This window comes from Eublepharis macularius, chromosome 19, assembly GCF_028583425.1.
Source record: "Eublepharis macularius isolate TG4126 chromosome 19, MPM_Emac_v1.0, whole genome shotgun sequence".
Classification (NCBI taxonomy): Eukaryota; Metazoa; Chordata; class Lepidosauria; order Squamata; family Eublepharidae; genus Eublepharis; species Eublepharis macularius.
In genome coordinates, this window is record NC_072808.1 from 2788205 (window position 1) to 2806716 (window position 18512).

Genomic DNA, 18512 nt, shown 5'->3' on the forward strand with positions numbered 1-18512 from the left:
CTTGGCCCTGAGTCTGTTCACTTGCCAGGCAAGTGTAATCCATCACTTGTAGCTTGGCTCTCAAATGGCTCCATCTGTACCTCTTGTCAAGGTTCCATGATTTCATAGAACATCAATATAAAAGGGAACCAACAACACTGGAATTCCCTCCTTTAGATCTTTTCCCCTGGCTGTGCCATTTCTGCAACTGCATTAACCATTCCGCCTCTCCACCCTTTCACCTCTCATGTTCTCCAGAGCTCATCAGGGGTATCACATATCAAATCACCTCTTCTGCAGAGCACGGTTTGTTAGGACTTGCACTTAGATTTCTCAGTGCGACTCTCCTAAGCGTTACAGAAGACAGCATCCTTGATAGGCATCCCTTGTATTATCTGCTCTCTGTACCATAGCTTAAAGCTCTTTGAAGACCACAAACCAGGTAGCGGTTAACTTGAAAGAGATGCAGGCAGGCGAGTATTGCAGAGCAAGCAATTTCGACAAATGAAATCTACCTGGTAGGTGTGTTTGCGTTTGGTGTGTTGAGCCGTTAGTACAGAACTCATTGCTTGAAGGCAAGCCAAGCCCATAATGAATATTCTGTCTTAATCGTTCCATTCCCAGGCAACCAAGCCCAACTCTTCAAACACATATAAGGAGAAATCTCCCACTCCCACAGCACAGGGGGCTCTCCGTCTCCTCTCTCAGGCAGCTCTTCTCTTCCTGCTTCACAACCTTGCCGTCCTCTCTACTCTTCCTACGGTGCCACAATGAACCGGCAGTTCAGCTCCCGATCGGTGTCAACGGGTGGAAGAAGGGGCTATTCCGTTTCTGGCAGTGGCTTCAGAGCAAGCAGTGGTTCAACATCCCTCGTTCCCATTGGAGGAGCGGGAACGTTCGTTGGTGGCTTTGGCAGCAGGAGTCTCTACAGCCTTGGTGGAAGCAAGAGGATATCTCTGGGCCTAGTTTCTGGTGCCGGTGGAGGTCACTTGGGAGGGGGCTTTGGTGGAAGAGGCTTGGCTGGTGGTGGTCTAGGGTTCAGCAGCATTAGTGCTGCAAATTATGGAGGTTTCGGTGGCGGTGGTGGTGGCTTTGGCAGTGGCGTAGGCCTTGGTGGTGGTGTGGGATTTGGAGGTGGTGCAGGCCTTGGCGGCGGCACAGGCCCGGGGGGCTTTGGTGTTGGAGGATTTGCCATTTCAGGACCTGGGCCCTATGCACCGCCTGGGCGCATCCACAATGTCATTGTTAACAAGAATCTACTTACTCCGCTACACATGGAAGTCGATCCTGAGCTCCAGAGAGTTCGGGTGCAAGAAAGAGAACAGATCAAGACCCTCAACAACAAATTTGCTACCTTCATTGACAAGGTGAGATGGAGGGGTGGAATGAGAAGAGGGAGAAAGTCACAATTTTATGATACTTAAAAATAGTCAATGAAGAAGACTTTGTATTCTACAGCAGTGCTTTGAGATGTTTCATTTCAGTGTACTACATAGATTATCTTTTCTTCTTTCACCATAGGAAGGGCAGCATCATTTCACAATGGAATTTAGGTCATTGACACTGGTTTTCAACCACTAGAAGGCAGAGATGTGTTAAAGATTAGGAAAAAACTCTTAACTGTGAGGGTACTTCATGACTGGAATACGGTGACTTCCTTTAGAGGCTGTCAAAACCAGATTGTACAAGCACCTGCCAAGAATGTTATAGGTACAGGTTATTCTGCATGGATGAAATGATGGGTTTGTCCCCTTCTATATCATTTTTACCATTTCAAATGTGCACAAAGGAGAAAAAATAATTTGACCTTATCAAGCTTAGAAAGAGATTGTGTCACAAGGCCAAGCATAATTTAGAGGGGGATCTCTAAGCTGCTATAACTGGTTTACGTTCCTTTGGGCGCCTTAGCTCCAAGGACCTTGGGTATGATGGTTTTTACGTTCAGGTACTCAGCAACAGCAGCTTGTAGGTTATATAACATTGGTTGCAGGAGTTTAAAGAACTGATTCTAAGACTTGGTAGGGCTGATATGTCTGGAGAATGATCTAAGGGCAGTGTGAATCTTTTTTGTTGTGTTCAGTTGTACAACACGTGGGGAATGTCTCATGTCCTGTCTACAGCATCTCTAGAACGAGGTCTAGAAAAGTTTTGAGGTGCTCCAAAATCATGAATGGATACTCAGCGGAATTATCTGTTGGTGTGACTCAATATAAGGCGACCCCTTTAAAATGAACTGTTATTCTGACATCGAAATACTCCTGTTCTTGTGTAACAAGGGACTTTGCTGGCAAGTTCAACACCAGCCTATGCTCTTCCTATGCAAATTAAATCCAGCGAGGTAACCTTATTAGCCTATTGAGGGAAAAACACAAGGATCTCTGGTGTAACAGACTACCCGGACATTATTGAAGCATAAGCTTTTGTGGGCTAGAACTCAGTTCATCAGATGTGTGAATTCTCAGGGCCAAGCTACACATGACGAATGACACTTGAACGGCAAGTGGATTGAGTAGAGGGCAAGTGAACAGGGAGAAATACACTTGCCGTTCAAGTGTCATCCGTCATGTGTAGCTTGGCCCTCAGTCAGCAGGTACAGAATGAGAGAGAGAGAGAGAGAGAGAGAGAGAGAGAGAGAGAGAGAGAGAGAGAGAGAGAGAGTTTGCACTGTCATGATGAATAGTCATTTTGCTTTTATTGTATACTTTTGAGCACACTTGCACTTTATATAAAAGTCTTATTCATTGGACAGTAATTTGGGGGTAATTTTTCTCTTTATCCCTGGGTGGTTTGTTCCCTTTGGATATTTAATACGCAGCCTTCACATAGGCACAGCTATTTTTTTTTTCTGTATATGAATATACGAAGCTATCTTGTACCAAGTCTACCTAAGAGAGCATTGATTAGTGTTACTGACAGAGGGCCAAGCTACAAGTGACAAATGACACTTGAACGGCAAGTGGATTGAGAGGAGGGCAAGTGAACAGGGAGAAATACACTTGCCGTTCAAGTGTCGTTCGTCACTTGTAGCTTGGCCCAGAGGCTCTTCACTGCCATTTCTCACACACAGGTCCTTCCTCTGTCTGCTGCATGAGAGCCCTTTTACTGGGAACTGAACCTGGCCCTTTTTGCCTACGATGAAAACTTCCCAGACAGACAGTGTTGTATAGTGGTTGGAGAGTTAGGGCCAAGCTACACATGACGAATGACACTTGAACGGCAAGTGGATTGAGAGGAGGGCAAGTGAACAGGGAGAAATACACTTGCCATTCCAGTGTCATTCGTCACATGTAGCTTGGCCCATAGCGTACTGAGTTGAACCACTAGTTCGTCTCTCACAGCATCACTTTGCCTGATTGGCAGAGGCCTTCTAAAATAGAAATGAAAGAGAAGAGGTCCGATTTTAAAAGCAAAAAGGGTGTGTGGGTTAGAATGCTGATGACATGATATAATTAGGACACATGCGTTGTTTCTCTGGGTCATCCCTCATATATACAATCTCATAAAAAGTGAAAGTGAAGCATCATTTCTGAAATGACATAAAGGGGCAGTATCATCGTAACAGGCTTGAAGCCTGGGTTGGGCCCCCCTTCGGGTCCTGGAAAGGTTTCCACACCCAAGCATCTAAGGGCCAAGCTACACATGACGAATGACACTTGAACGGCAAGTGGATTGAGTGGAGGGCAAGTGAACAGGGAGGAATACACTTGCCGTTCAAGTGTCATTCGTCATGTGTAGCTTGGCCCTACCACTCCAAGAAGTTTGTATTTTGGAACTGGGGAGATACAAAGGCTGTGCTTTATGCCTTTGGAAAAGGAGGAAGGCTAGAGAACTTGCACGTCTTGTTCTTCCACCACAGATAACATCTAAAATTGGTCTCCACTGGGAATACAATAAAGCTTTCACCCTTTCTGGGTGTTTGTGCTAATTAACAGCTAGAATTTCTCACTCTTTCTAGCAGAATCACCCCCCCCCCACGCCCATTAAGGTCTTCTTCGGGCCAAGCTACACATGACGAATGACACTTGAATGGCAAGTGTATTTCTCCCTGTTCACTTGCCCTCCACTCAATCCACTTGCCGTTCAAGTGTCTTTCGTCATGTGTAGCTTGGCCCTTCAAATGTAGTAGTGTTCCAGCTACTTGGAGGAGGTCTTCTGCTTGCCACTAGGCAACCAAGAATTCAAGAAATGAAGCAATCATCTGGCAATCTATATTTGTGCCAAGCTTAAAAAAATATTTATATCTTTCCCTTCTTCATACAAAGCTTTAGGCTAGTTTTCTTAATTGCTGTACTTCTCGTTTCATACATGAAGGTGCTGACGCTGTGAGACTCACACTTTCTTGGCCAAAGTCACCTAGCCAGTCTTCAGAGTTCAGCTCTGCATGAAGTTCCCACAGTTTTAAAACTTGCATTATGTATTCTCCCAGGGCATGCTCTATGGCCAAGATGAGAACTTTCACAGCCTTGGAAATGCAAAGAAAATTGGCTCTCGGCTTTCAGTTAGAAGAACTGAAAATGCACCCAGTTCCCCAAATCTATCTCAGGGCCAAGCTACACATGACGAATGACACTTGAACGGCAAGTGGATTGAGTGGAGGGCAAGTGAACAGGGAGAAATACACTTGCCATTCAAGTGTCATTCGTCATGTGTAGCTTGGCCCTCAGAGTTTGTGTACAAATACAACAACCAGGCCTTAAGAAGTACAGTCATGGCTACCTCAAGGGACCTCTGGGACTTTCATTTATATACTTCCAAAGCAATTTTTTCTTCATCATTTCCAGGAACTGATGTTGTATTTTTGAAAAACATTCTGTAAATTAAATTTGCTAATTTAATATTCACTGTCATCAAGTTATTAACTTGACCTCTATGGCTTAGGATACTTTAACTGTCCCTAGAAATCAAATTTTAATAGTTGACATTAAATTAAAATTTCATTTTAAAAATATTGCTTTTATTTATTTATATATTTCATTTATACTCTGCCCTTTCTTCCCTGCTTACATTGTTTTGCTCTCCTCCATTTTATCCTCACAACAACCCTGTCAGGTAGGTTAGACTGAGGGCCAAGTTACAAGTGACAAATGACACTTGAACGGCAAGTGTATTTCTTCCTGTTCACTTGTGCTCCACTCGATCCACTTGCCGTTCAAGTGTCATTCGTCACTTGTAGCTTGGCCCTGAGAATCTGTGACTGGCTCAAGATCACCCAGCAAGCTTTTGTGGCAGAGTGGAGATTTGAAACTGGGCCTTCCAAAGCCTAATCTGACACTCTACAACACCACACTAGTTTCATAAATACCGAACACTCCTGCATATTTCATTCAATTTCATTTCATTTCTAATTTTTTTTTAATGTAGCAGGGTAACGATGGTTCAGAGATGAGACTGTGGGCCAAGCTACACATGACGAATGACACTTGAACGGCAAGTGTATTTCTCCCTGTTCACTTGCCCTCCACTCAATCCACTTGCCGTTCAAGTGTCATTCGTCATGTGTAGCTTGGCCCTAAGAATCTGAGGGCCAAGCTACAAGTGACGAATGACACTTGAACGGCAAGTGTATTTTGCCCTGTTCACTTGCCCTCCACTCAATCCACTTGCCGTTCAAGTGTCATTTGTCACTTGTAGCTTGGCCCTGTGTCTATTGGTTTTAATGGGCTTAGACTGGAGTAATTCTTCTTAGGATTGCACTGATGGTAACCTCACCAGCAAGCTTTATGATACTGAGGGCCAAGCTACACATGACGAATGACACTTGAACGGCAAGTGTATTTCTCCCTGTTCACTTGCCCTCCACTCAATCCACTTGCCGTTCAAGTGCCATTCGTCATGTGTAGCTTGGCCCTGTACCTCTCCTGGTATTCATGTCCTGTGAATCAAACCAAAGGTGCAGGGGCACCCATGGCATCACGGGACCCATCCTCCTCTGAATTCACATGGGGGACCACTCATTTTGATCATTTTTAAGCCAATTATCCTCATGGTCTTTCCATATTATGATGAGCACCTGCATGTATGATATAACTCTGTCTTGGTTCATGAAGGAAAATCTATACCGAATATCTGTTCTCTTTCTTTGCCCCTTCTCTGGTTGTGGTTTAGGTACGATTCCTCGAGCAACAGAACAAAGTGCTGGAGACCAAATGGGACTTGCTGTACCAGCAGGGCACGCCGGCTCTGAGAGACAATCTTGAACCCCTCTTTGAAGCGTACATTGACTCCCTCCGACGGCAGCTGGAAAGTCTAATCACCGATAAAAACCACCTGGATATTGAACTGAAGAACACACAAGAGCTTGTCGAAGATTTCAAGAACAAGTACGTGAAATATAAAGAACCTCTATGATTGTTTTTGGGATTAGGTAGCTGGGTTTCAAACACAAACACTTCCATTTTTGTGGCCCACTTTCCCAGTTATTGTTAAATTCTACCTCAGTTTCTTTTCAGTATCTACTTTTTTAAAAAAATTTAAAAAGCTTTAAAAGTAATAGAAAATGTACAGCTGGAAGTCACAGCAAATAAAGATAAAAGTTTCAATATGTTCCTTATACCACGATCATACACTGGGATAGTCAATATGTAGCATAATACCCCAACTTATTTCTCAGTATTTTCTGTCCCCTTATTCACCTCTCCAACTCTTTTTTCCTATGGGAACCAATCTACAGGTAGGACCTGGAGATCTCCTGGAATTACAACTGATCTCCAGAATACAGTTATCAATTCCCCTGCAGAAAATGGCTGCTTTGGAATGTGGACTCTATGGCATTAAAATTTACTGCAGCAGTGGTTTCAAATAACATGTTCATAAATTCTGAATTTCCTGCTGTGTCACCATTTTCGCCCTTACAACTAGGGTTGCCCTAGGCACAAAAGCTATCATGCCAGGCTTCTTGAAAGTTCATCTAAACATGCATAAGATGGGACTACACCAGTTTTGCTGTTGTTATTAATTTAGTGTCTCATCACTTCATGAGAAGCTGATTAGCCAGTGCGATTGTTGATAGCACCTCTTTCAGGGGCTTGAGTCCATCACTGTCTTCCAGTCTGGCCTACCTCAGTAGACTGATGGAAGACACACAATGAAAATGGAAGAGCACATTATGGGTTGGATACCTTCTAAATTACACATACAGAAGGATGTCTACGCTATGTTTCCTCTGCCACTACAGCCTGAAATTCCCCTTGAAATGCTGCTTTTGGGGGACTGGAGTCTTCCCAGAACAGCATGAAAGGGAACTGAAGACCTGCCACGGTGTGTGTGTGGGACGACTGGTGAAAATCACCCCTCCCCCTTACACAGGCACATGTTTTCGATGGGATCCAGCCCTATGTGTTGGAATCTGTTGATGATGGTGATGATGACAAAAACAACAGTAATAGTGATAATAACAATAATCCTTCTAACAGATACGAGGATGAAATTAACAAACGTACAGCTTGTGAGAATGACTTTGTGGTGCTCAAAAAGGTGAGTGGTCTTGAATTCTCATTCTTACTTTGAATAAGAATTCTCATTCTTACTTTGGATGATAGATACGCATACACTGTAGCAGCCCTAGTATCCCTGACTAGCCCAATTTCCAGAGCTTGGCAGTTAAGCAGGGTCAAGCCATGGTCAGTATTTGGTTGGGAAATCACTAAGGAAGAACAGGGTTTTTGTACAGAGGAAGGTAATGGCAAACCACCTCTGCTCATCTGTTGCCATGAAAACCCCATGGTCTTTGGGTCACCGTGAGTCCGTTGTGACTTGAAGGCACACAGTGATTACTGTGTATGCCCTTGGGATCCCAAATATGTGTCCGCTGTGCTACAAAAATGCAGTTGTGAATGTCTGAGATAAGAGGATGCCAACATTCATCAGAAAATACCAGCAGACCCTTGACTGTCAATGTTCACTAAAAAGAATATCATCAAACAAATGTTGGCTGTCTTCATTTTCTGACAGCAACAGTAGTATCTGACACATTAATTAGGCTTAGAACTTAAATGAAAAATTAAACATCTACAATTTAACTTATTTTTCAGAATTCTCATTGAAAATTTCAAAATGTGTGATGTTTAAATTGTAAAAGGTTAGATTTTTATCGTACAATTGGATTTTGAGCAACACTTCCCCCCCCTTCCCTAAGACTGATATTTGTTCTTTATCTCAAGATATGTCCACCCCAGCCAATTTCCAGACATTTTTTTTCATTCTGCACCACACACATATATCCTGTAGTGGACACCTCAAGTTGTATCCAATTGCCAGATTTATTTCAATCTAGACTCCACGAGAACCTTTTCTACGTAGCTTATACTGACCAGAAAAGTAATCTTATATTTCCTCTGAAGGACGTGGACGGTTCCTATATGCACAAGATTGATCTGGGATCCAAGGCCGATTCCTTGACTCAGCACATCCAATTCTTAAGAGCACTCTTTGATGCGGTAAGGATGCTTTCACCCTCTTATTTCTGCATGGCAATGTATTCCTACATCGCCTCCTGTCCTGACATCAAATAACTGCATTTCCATGGAAGCCAAAACCCAGCGGTCGATAGCCAAATTAACCTCAAGGTCACTGACAGCCCCACAACCATTTGAACCATCACTTCGTCAAATAGCTATATTGAAGAAAGCATCCCAAAGCAGCCTTTCTTTTTCAAGCTGTTCGTTCTTTGAACAGTAGTTTAAATAATTCTGGTGGGTGGTACCGGTGGTGAGTGAGGCAAAGGCTGCAAGCTGCAGAAATCCTTGGGAGAGTTCATGTCAACATGCTCTGCTCATAAAGACAGCTAGTACCCACCATGACATCCTTATTAGTGGAGCCCCCGGTACCCAGTGTGGGGACTAGGGACAAATAATCTCACCACTGCACCAATGTCCTGAAGACTAGCACACTACCTTTTCCTATAGAAGTTAATGGTATTTCTTGATTTTTATCTGGGCATGTAATGAAACCAGTATCTTCTCTCCATCCCCTGATGCAGATGTGTCAAAATTGCCTCTGCAGACAGCCAGTTTGGTGTAGTGGTTAAGAGCACGGGACTCTTATCTGGAGAACCAGGTTTGATTCCCCACTCCTGTACTTGAAGCCAGCTGGGTGACCTTGCGTCAGTCACAGCTCTTTTAGAGCTCTCAGCCCCACCCACCTCACAGGGTGTTTTGTTGTGGGGATAATAATAACATACTTTGTAAACCGCTCTGAGGGCGAAGCTACAAGTGACGAATGACACTTGAACGGCAAGTGTATTTCTCCCTGTTCACTTGCGCTTCACTCAATCCACTTGCTGTTCAAGTGTCATTCGTCACTTGTAGCTTGGCCCTGAGTGGGTGTTAAGTCATTCTGAAGGGTGGAATATAAATCGAATGTTGTTGTTGTGATAATGATAATGATAATGATAATGATAATGATAATGATAATGATAATGATAATGATAATGATAATGATAATGATGATAATAAGCCTGGTGGTCCCACACTATAGAATGGCCTTCCTAAAAATGTTAGGAAGGCACTTGTTTTTATGTTGTGTAGAAGGTTCTGCAAGGATAAGTTGTTTAGAAGATCTTTTGAGGTCCCTCTTTTTTCTGGTTTGCTGGTTCAGTTTTTTTGGATTTATGATTATTGTAACTGACTGTTTTTATCTTTGTTGTATAAGAGAAAATCAGGGTATAAACGATTTAAATAAATGAGAATTTTCCGTGCAACATTTTAAAAACTACAAAGTAGTTTCAATAAATTCGCTAGAAAACTGAGGAAAATAAGGTGGGGGGATAGACTTGGCATGGATTAATGCCTCTCCTTTCTTCAATATCACAAGATACAAAAGCTAAGACTGAGAAAAAGGTCTTTCACTTGATATTCCTAAAATAGATAGCTTTATAAGGGGATTAGATGGATTAGATGAGAGCCAGTTTCGTGTAGTGGTTAAGAGCGCAGGACTCTAATCTGGAGAGCCAGGTTTGATTCCCCACTCCTCCACTTGAAGCCATCTGGGTGACCTTGGGCTAGTCACAGCTCTTCCAGAGCTCTCTCAGCCCCACCCACCTCACAGGGTGTTTTGTTGTGGGGATAATAATAACATACTTTGTAAACCGCTCTGAGTTGGCATTAAGTTGTCCTATAGGGCGGTATATAAATCAAATGTTATTATTAATTATTATTCATGGAGAATAGGTCCATCAACAGCTATTAGCCACAATGACTAAAAGGAACCTCTGTATCCAAAGGCAGTAAATCTCTAACTAGCAAATGCTATAAGGCAACATCAAGAAAGATGTTGGTCTCTATGTTTGTTGGCCCTCCAGGACAAATTGGTTGGCCATTGAGTGAAACAGAATACTAGACTAGATGGATAACTGGTCTAATCCACGTTCCTACAGGAACTTACTCAATTACAGTCACAAGTCAAGGACACCAGTGTCATCCTTCAAATGGACAACAACAGAGATCTGGACCTGAATAGCATCATTACTGAAGTCAAAGCTCAGTATGAAGAGATTGCCAACAGAAGCAGAGCCGAAGCAGAAGCATGGTACCAAAGCAAGGTGAGGAGGAACGGCTTCTTCTTTGTCGAACAGACACATTTCACCAAGGTTTGCAAAGCAAACACTTCCTTGAAACTGGCAGTGAAATTCCTGAAGAATTTCAAAATTCACTATGGAATTCAAAATGGAATTCAGGGCTCTCTTCAGCAACAGTTTCAGGTTCACTGCAAATTGAAATGTGTCGAGTGTAAGCAAGGCAGCAAGTAGTTTCGAAGCTGAAATCCAGATACAGGGTTACAGAATGGGTATCAGGTTTCATAGGTAGAAATTGTTGTAGTTGTGGTAAGGATAAAATGGATGAGAACAATGTAAGCTGTTTGGGTCTCCTATGGGGAGAAAAGTATGATATAAATTAAGTAAATAAGTAAATATTTTTAAATCACAATTCTAAATTCTCAAATTAAAGTTTAAGATATCTGCATTCAGATTGAATTGGCTCTAGATCTTTCCCTTAGTAACACTCCTCATCGCCAATGTTTCTTTAGCAAATTCCTACTTTTCTAAACAGTACAGCACTTCATTCCTAAGCAGTCAGAGGAGGGTTGCAACAAGCTACTTTATTCAAATGCTCCAGCCAATCAAAATGTAGCCTATGATTTTTTTTAAAAAAGCATGAAAAGTTTGTTTAAAGTATATGCATTGACTTGTTTCTTTGCTTAATGGCTGTCAGTTCCAGGAACTCCAAAGCACAGCTTCCAAACATGGGGATGAACTGAAATCCACCAAAGATGAGATTGCAGAATTGAGCCGGGTTGTCCAAAGACTTCGTGCTGAAATTGAAATTGTGAAGAAAGCGGTAAGACACGTCTTTTTCAGGCAGCTCAGAACTGTTCTTGGCACAACTAATTGGCTGAGAACAATTCCATACCATAATGCAACCAACGATTGCATAATGGCCCATTTTGTTGAAGAAGGACCCCATGGTCTAGAAAGTAAATTCTGTCATCAATCTATTTCAGTGGGGCCTGTGCTATCAAAACAGATGTTGGTAGATACCACACATTATTTGAATAACACATCAGCTGGCCCACATTCTGTATCCCATTCCAACAGTCTTTTTGAATGAAAAAAATTATGTTTATGCTAGAGTGAGAAGGTCAAACTATGTGATTAATGACCCACAACTAAAGAAGACATTCATATTTTTCAATTTCAGGTGAATGGTCTACATTCTTCTATAGCAGAATCTGAGCAGCGTGGGGAGCTAGCACTCAAAGACGCTCGGACAAAGTTGCTCGACCTCCAGACTGCCCTACAGACCCGCAAGGATGAGCTGGCTCGCCTGCTGCGTGATTACCAGGAGCTGATGAATGTGAAATTGGCTTTGGACATTGAGATTGCCACCTATAGAACATTGCTGGAGGGAGAGGAGAGCAGGTAGGAGCTGAGATACCACCCGCGCTTTGCTGAGTATGGAGCGGAGTGCACAAGATCCGTACCTTTTGGGGCCTTGATTTTTGGATAGGGTTGTTTGTCCCTTTCATCCAGGAATGATGTAGCCCAGTAATGGAGGAAGGACCATGGAGAACACCATTCAAGAATGTAGGTAGATTTAGGTATCTACTGATGGGAACCAAGAGTGATGAAAGGGTAATAGCATCCATTCTATGGACAGAGGTGCTAGAAGAAGGCTGCAGCCAGAAAGGGATAGACTAGTCTTAGGGCACTATTAGATATGATGACAGTTCTCCAACAGAGCAGCCATCTATAAAAGACAAGGTGTGTGTGAGTGAGGGTGTGATTTAGATCGAGGCCACGGATTAGAGATTTAAAAGGAGGGAGGAGATTTAAAGAGCAAATTCCATTTCCAATTATTAACAGGTGTACCTGTACAGCTCATAAGTTTTTAGACAACACAAAATAATCAAAAATGCAAAACTATAAAAAAGACAGGGTTTATGATAAAATTCAGACCAACCCGTCAATCCCTATAATTTCCAAAATTCACAGTTGCTAGCAGATTAATAACAAAACTGAACAGAGGTTGAAATCCCTGCACAGCCCTAATATAAATCAGAGGAGCACATAAATGTGTTTGCCTTTCACAGAGGGACAGCTAGCCACAATCTTCATCATGTCTGTTTAAGCCTGCTGAGATGACCCTCAATGGCTAACCAGGGGGCTCCTAGGATCTGAAATACTAGTGGAGGACATATGTTGCTCACACCATACAACTCTAAGAAACGTTAGCTCTCTTAATGAGATAGTAGTCTGACTCTGCTGTATAGTCAGGGTTATATAAACAAAGCCAGACACAAGCCCCAAATCAAACACATACCAAAGCAATGACCCTAGATACTAGAAGTCATTGTATTTTCTGAAATGCACCTCCAGCGAGTTAGTTGGTTTCTTAACCAATTGCATTTTTACTTTGGTAGTTCTATATTTTTCAAGTTTTCTTAGGAAGGCATGTGATTTGAACTGAAGCATTGTTATTTTACATAAAACTCACTTCCCCTATTAGTTAAGCCAACAACTATACCAAAGAGGGCAACATGCTCGCCTGGCAAGAATTGTTCTTTTCAATAAGTCGTTACTCTTTCTCTCCTTAGGATGTCTGGGGAGTGCCAAACTCCTGTCAACATCTGTAAGTGTATTTTAATATTAAACTAATTGAGAGGCCAGGGTTTTGTTTGTTTGGGGCCTTTTTGCTTGATGGGCAACGTAAAATCTTTTAAAATTAGTTGTTCTTTTGAAATATGACATAACATCTATATCATAATGCCTTGACCTGGATAGCCTAGGCAAGCCTGGGTCATTTCCACACAGTTTACCTTGTTCCGGAAAACAGCGAAATCTCGCACGAAATCACGCGAGAAGACGCTGTTATCGCGTGAAATCGAGCGAGAAGACGCTGTTATCGCGTGAAATCACGTGAGAAGACGCTGTTATCGCGCAAGAAGATGCGATAACAGCGTCTTGTGAGATTTCATGCGAGAGTTCGCTGTTTTTTTGGAACAAGGTAAGCCGTGTGAAAACGGTCCCTATCTTGTCAGATCTCAGGGCCAAGCTACACATGACGAACGACACTTGAATGGCAAGTGGATTGAGTGGAGGGCAAGTGAACAGGGAGAAATACACTTGCCGTTCAAGTGTCATTCGTCATGTGTAGCTTGGCCCTCAGAAGCTAAGCAGGGTTGACCTTGGTTAGAATAGGGTGGGAGACCTCCAACGAAGACCAGGGTTGCAAAGGCAGGCAATGGCAAACCACCTCTGTTAGTCTCTAGCTTTGAAAACACCACTAGGGGTTGCCATAAGTCAGCTAGGACTTGATGGCACTCTCCACCACCATATATCATAACACATTTCATACTCCCAATTACAGAAACAAAAATGAAAGCCAGTTTGGTGTATGGTTAAGAGCAGCGAGACTCTAATCTGGAGAACTGGGTTTGATTTCCCACTCCTCTGCTTGAAGCCAGCTGGGTGATCTTGGGTCAGTCACAGCTTCTCAGAGCTCTCTTAGCCCCACCCACCTCACAGGGTGATTGTTGTGGGGATAATAATAACATATTTTGTAATCTGCTCTGAGTGGGTATTAAGTTGTCCTGAAAGGTGGTATATAAATCGAATGTTATTAATGTTACTACTACTACTACTACTATTATTATTATAACCTGTAAAATCCTCTTCACCTATTGTTCCAAAATATTATAAACAATTCCCACCTCAACAATGAAGGTTGTTTTTCTGGGCCCTTTGAGAATACATTCGTTTAATTAATAAGGCAACATTCCACAGACAGTGGAACCACAAATATACAATATCTAATACTATTTTTCAATCCAACAGCTGTGATCAGCAGTTCCAGTTCTATTGGTGGTGGTGGCGGCAGCGGATACGGTATCGGCGGGGGAAGTGGATATGGTGTCGGAGGCGGCGGCGGATATGGAGCCGGAGGAGGAAGTGGATATGGTGTTGGAGGCGGCGGCGGATATGGTGTCGGAGGAGGAAGTGGATATGGCATTGGAGGGGGAAGTGGATTTAGTCTTGGAGGTGGTGGTGGTGGACATAGCCGCATCAGTGTTGGAGGAGGAGGAATCGGCCGACATAGTGGAGGCAGCCTAAGTGGTACGGGAAGCCTAGGTGGTAGCGGCTATGGCGGGGGAAGTTCAAGTGTGAAGTTTGTTTCATCCACAACATCAAGCAAGAGAATAAGCAGTTAAGGTTTTTTTTTTTTAAATCATCATTCCTTGCTTCATGAAACAAACATCCCTCCCTCTCACAATACATGTATTGCTGGTAATCATCTCCCACAAACTTCCCACTTCAACCACAAAGGCAAGAAAGAAAAGGCAAATATCATCTGCCGTGTTTTCCTGTCATTCCCTCATGTTATCCTCAGAGCTGAAACTTGCAATACTACTTTTGCATGAAATCGGGCAGGAGGAGGGGGGCACGTGTTTGAATATTTCTCCATAACCTCCTTGCAAATGCCAAACTGGGATGTTAAGGAGAATTTTTTTTCACCTCACCTTCTTTTGACGTGCTAGTTTTTTGTTTACAGGGAAGGTCATTTTTTTAAAAAATATATGGGGAGTGTGATCACATACCTACAAGCTATGAAGTGGCACGGGAAACACGGCACTCCATGCCATGCCTGTTCAAGGCGTGTGTTCACCAGCAGAGCTAAAAGAGAGCTGCTTTTACTCTGCAGTCTACTAATTTGTCTATCCCAACCAACTAATGGCCCTGGGTGGGGGGAGGACTTTATCCCCTATCTCTCCCCCTCTAGGCTGCTTAATGCTTCCAGGGACTTGCGCATTCTCATTCTCTCTCCTTTGCCCCATTTTTTCTTATGCTGACACTCGGCCATTCTAAACATTCCATTCCTCCTGGAACATTTTCTGTCCTGTTCAATCTGTTTTTTAACCATTTCTTTTTCTGTTGTTTACTTGACAAAGTCGTCTTTTTTCCTTGCATACTTGGAGAATCTCCAGAATGGGTAGAGAGACCACTATCTAGTTCATGGGTGGCCCCATTGCTCAGCTTTCATTATCCACAGAGGAGCCAGCCAGTTTACTCTTAGGGCCAAGCTACAAGTGATGAATGACACTTGAACGGCAAGTGTATTTCTCCCTGTTCACTTGCCTTCCACTCAATCCACTTGCCGTTCAAGTGTCATTTGTTACTTGTAGCTTGGCCCTTAGATATCACAATGAGCGTAACTTTAGTTATAGAGCAACTTTCTTTCATTGTGTTGCTTTTTATGCTGTGTAGATGTACAAGAAACAGTCACATATTTTGTCCCAGAATATCTTTTTCTATAGGTTCTCAGTTGTTTCCTCCTTAAAACAGGACTGGATGGTCCCATTTTGAGACAAGGACCAAAACACACCCCAAACACACCAGAACAGGAAAAGATGGGTACTTAATTGAAGCTAAAGAGAAATGAGAGTAATAAAACCATGCAGCTTCAATTTAAAATGGTAACCCATTCCTACCCTGTTTTAAACTTACGTTTCTTCAGGAGTTCAGGGTGGCTGAATATAAACCACAGCTCAGGTATATTATTGCTTCACTATCATCTTCAAGTACGTGATGAGGTAAGCACTTGTTTATAAAAGACTGTGACAAATTTGTCAGTTCCTAGGTTCCTCAGGACAATTTTTACAGCTAAAAGTGATATCTTGAAAGGCAATAGCAACAACACCAAAAAAAGGTTTTGCAGTTTGTGGACTGTGACAACCACTCCTAGCTCTGTGACATGGGTTTCCCTCACAAAATGGGCCCAGTCTGGGGACAGATCAGCCTGTGAGTTCCTGAAGTGACATGTGAACTCATCCTCAGGGTGTGAACCTCCTATGTCAGGAAAAGGAGATGAAGGCCTGTTACAAAATATTAATCTGGCATCCTCTATCTCTTTTACTCATGGGCTACATTTTCTCAGCCTGCACATAAATACTGCCTCCTGTTTCCCCATCCCAGTTTTTAAATGAGGCAGGGTGCCCGGTCATTTCTTCTCCTCTGGGGCCTTAGTTACAGAGAATTTAGCCAAAATGTTCAAGGCACCCCTATCAAAATCATAATGTAGTGATGGGAAAAGTCCTTTTAAAGGCACAGGAGCCCTTCCAAAGAAAAGGTTGGCAGCCCTCATTTGACTGAACATTTTTCACTGAACCTTGAAATGTTTGTTCTGGAGTGTGGCAGTAGAACATAAAAGAATTCTAAAAAGATTTTTTTTTAAATTTTACATCAATTTATTCCAAAGCCATTCATCTTGAGATAATCATTTTCAATACCAAATATTTCATTCAGGCACACACCGAATGCATATCTACACTAATAGCCTATTGTCAGTTTTATATCAATTTCACAGTGATGGCTTCCCCCCCAAATCCTGGGAATTGTAATTTGGCGCGGGCGTTGAGAATTCTCTGCTGTGCTGAAGACCAGTAGGCTTGCCCTCATTGAAATACAATTCCCAGAATTCTTTAGGTAAAGAGAATTATAATTGAACCAGTGAAAATGTTCCTTTTTTTCAATGCAACCACCAAATCCCAACAGCAATTGTATATCTATAATAAGGCGTTGAAGATGCTATGACAGAATGATCATTGCCCTTGCTATATACATACATTTCTTTGGTTCCAGTGTGGTCAAACAGGTTTCTGCCACTGTGCATGACCAGAAATGATAATGGGGGTGTCTGCACACTCCCTTGACAACAATGCACCAGATCTTATTACACTGGATAATGATGCGCCGGTCATATAATCTTCAGCGCTATCATTTGTCTTGGGAATATGTTCCTTCGCATGTCTTTTTTTGGAATTATGCAACCATAAACTGCATTTTCTCCAATGTTTACTTCCTCCTTTTTGCAGTATCTTGAGGAGGAATATTTGAGTTCTCCATCACAGGTGTTAACGGGAGTCAGTCGTTTCTAAAGCAATTTCATTGGGGCCACACAAGGCAACTGCGTCCCCTCCCTTCCACTTTTTGGAGTGATTTTGTCTGTTACTTGCAATAGCCAAGAAGGATTTTTTTTTAAAAAAAGAAGTGTTCCTCAACAGTGTGTCTTACTTAAAGTGAATGAGTCCCTGAGTGAGCTTACATCTGTCCTGTTTATTGCTTAACCTGCTCCTTCAGTTTGTGCATGCAAATGGGAGCACCTTTTTCTCCCTACACTGGTGGTATTGTAAAGTTTAAATGGTCTTTGTATATTGCTTCCACCTTCTTGAGAACTCTAACATTTCCGGTGTCTTTAATAAAATTGCATTGTGTAGAAATTTTGGCTGTGCTGAAGTGTTTTGTTGTGTGTGTGTGTGTGTGTGTGTGTGTGGGGAGGAGTTGGTCCAATCACAGATGGCTGGTAAATACTTCCTGCAATAAAGGAAAAGTTCCCCTGTGAAGAAGGAACAACGTCCAGGGACTTGCTTTTCCTGTTGAAAGGTGCAGCTAACTTTGACCTGTAAACAAGGTGTATAATTGGGTTTGGGGTGGCCGGAATTTGCTGATGGCAAAGGGAGGGAGCAACAGGCTTTCAGGAGCCGGGGGGGGGGGGGGGCGGGGGGCGGGGAATACAATAAATTAGGCAACATCCTCATTGTCACTCAGGGTTACCAAGAGGCAGGAGCAGGGAGAACTTGCCTGCCCCAGTCCTGTTGAACAGAGGTTTGATAGGCAGAAATTAGACAGTGAAGAATGCTCAACTCAATTACCAATGAATTGCTAGAGATTGATATGTTTGTTAAAAGTGTTCATAGTTGCTGGCTGTGTGCTAGCCAAAGGGGAGACTGCTTTTAGAATCAAGCCCATGCAAGTTTTATGTTTTAGGAAGAAAGGGACGCTGCAAAACACATGCTGCAAAAATTTTGCTTCAGTCTATTAGTTATAGGTGATGCCTGCTGAACCCAGTTCTGACAAAAAGGCAATGAAAGTCTTAGAAGAAGCATCACACGAGTACACTAGATGATGCCCCTTTGACTTCAACCTGTTTCCCTACTAATCAACCACAGAACCTGAGTCTTCAGGCCAAATCTTAGATCTAGGG

The 18512-nt window shown here is 42.6% G+C and overlaps 1 protein-coding gene across 1 annotated transcript; it reads left to right on the top strand.

Moving 5' to 3' along the window:
• The first annotated feature begins 641 nt into the window (after nucleotides 1–641).
• On the top strand, nucleotides 642–17748 carry LOC129346180 (keratin, type II cytoskeletal 5-like). The gene is made up of 9 exons (XM_055003488.1): nucleotides 642–1346; nucleotides 6085–6299; nucleotides 7392–7452; nucleotides 8319–8414; nucleotides 10352–10516; nucleotides 11187–11312; nucleotides 11673–11893; nucleotides 13069–13103; nucleotides 14309–17748. Exons 1-9 carry the CDS (start codon nucleotides 750–752, stop codon nucleotides 14680–14682), a joined length of 1890 nt encoding a protein of 629 aa, XP_054859463.1. The 5' UTR covers nucleotides 642–749; the 3' UTR covers nucleotides 14683–17748.
• The last annotated feature ends 764 nt before the right edge of the window (nucleotides 17749–18512 follow it).

Bases quoted from the DNA above. Each gene is read 5' to 3' on its own strand.
- LOC129346180 (XM_055003488.1), top strand. From the start codon at position 750: ATGAACCGGCAGTTCAGCTCCCGATCGGTGTCAACGGGTGGAAGAAGG. The intron at 1,347-6,084 runs GTGAGATGGAGG...GTTGTGGTTTAG, and splicing joins TTGCTACCTTCATTGACAAG to GTACGATTCCTCGAGCAACA. The intron at 11,313-11,672 runs GTAAGACACGTC...TTTCAATTTCAG, and splicing joins TTGAAATTGTGAAGAAAGCG to GTGAATGGTCTACATTCTTC.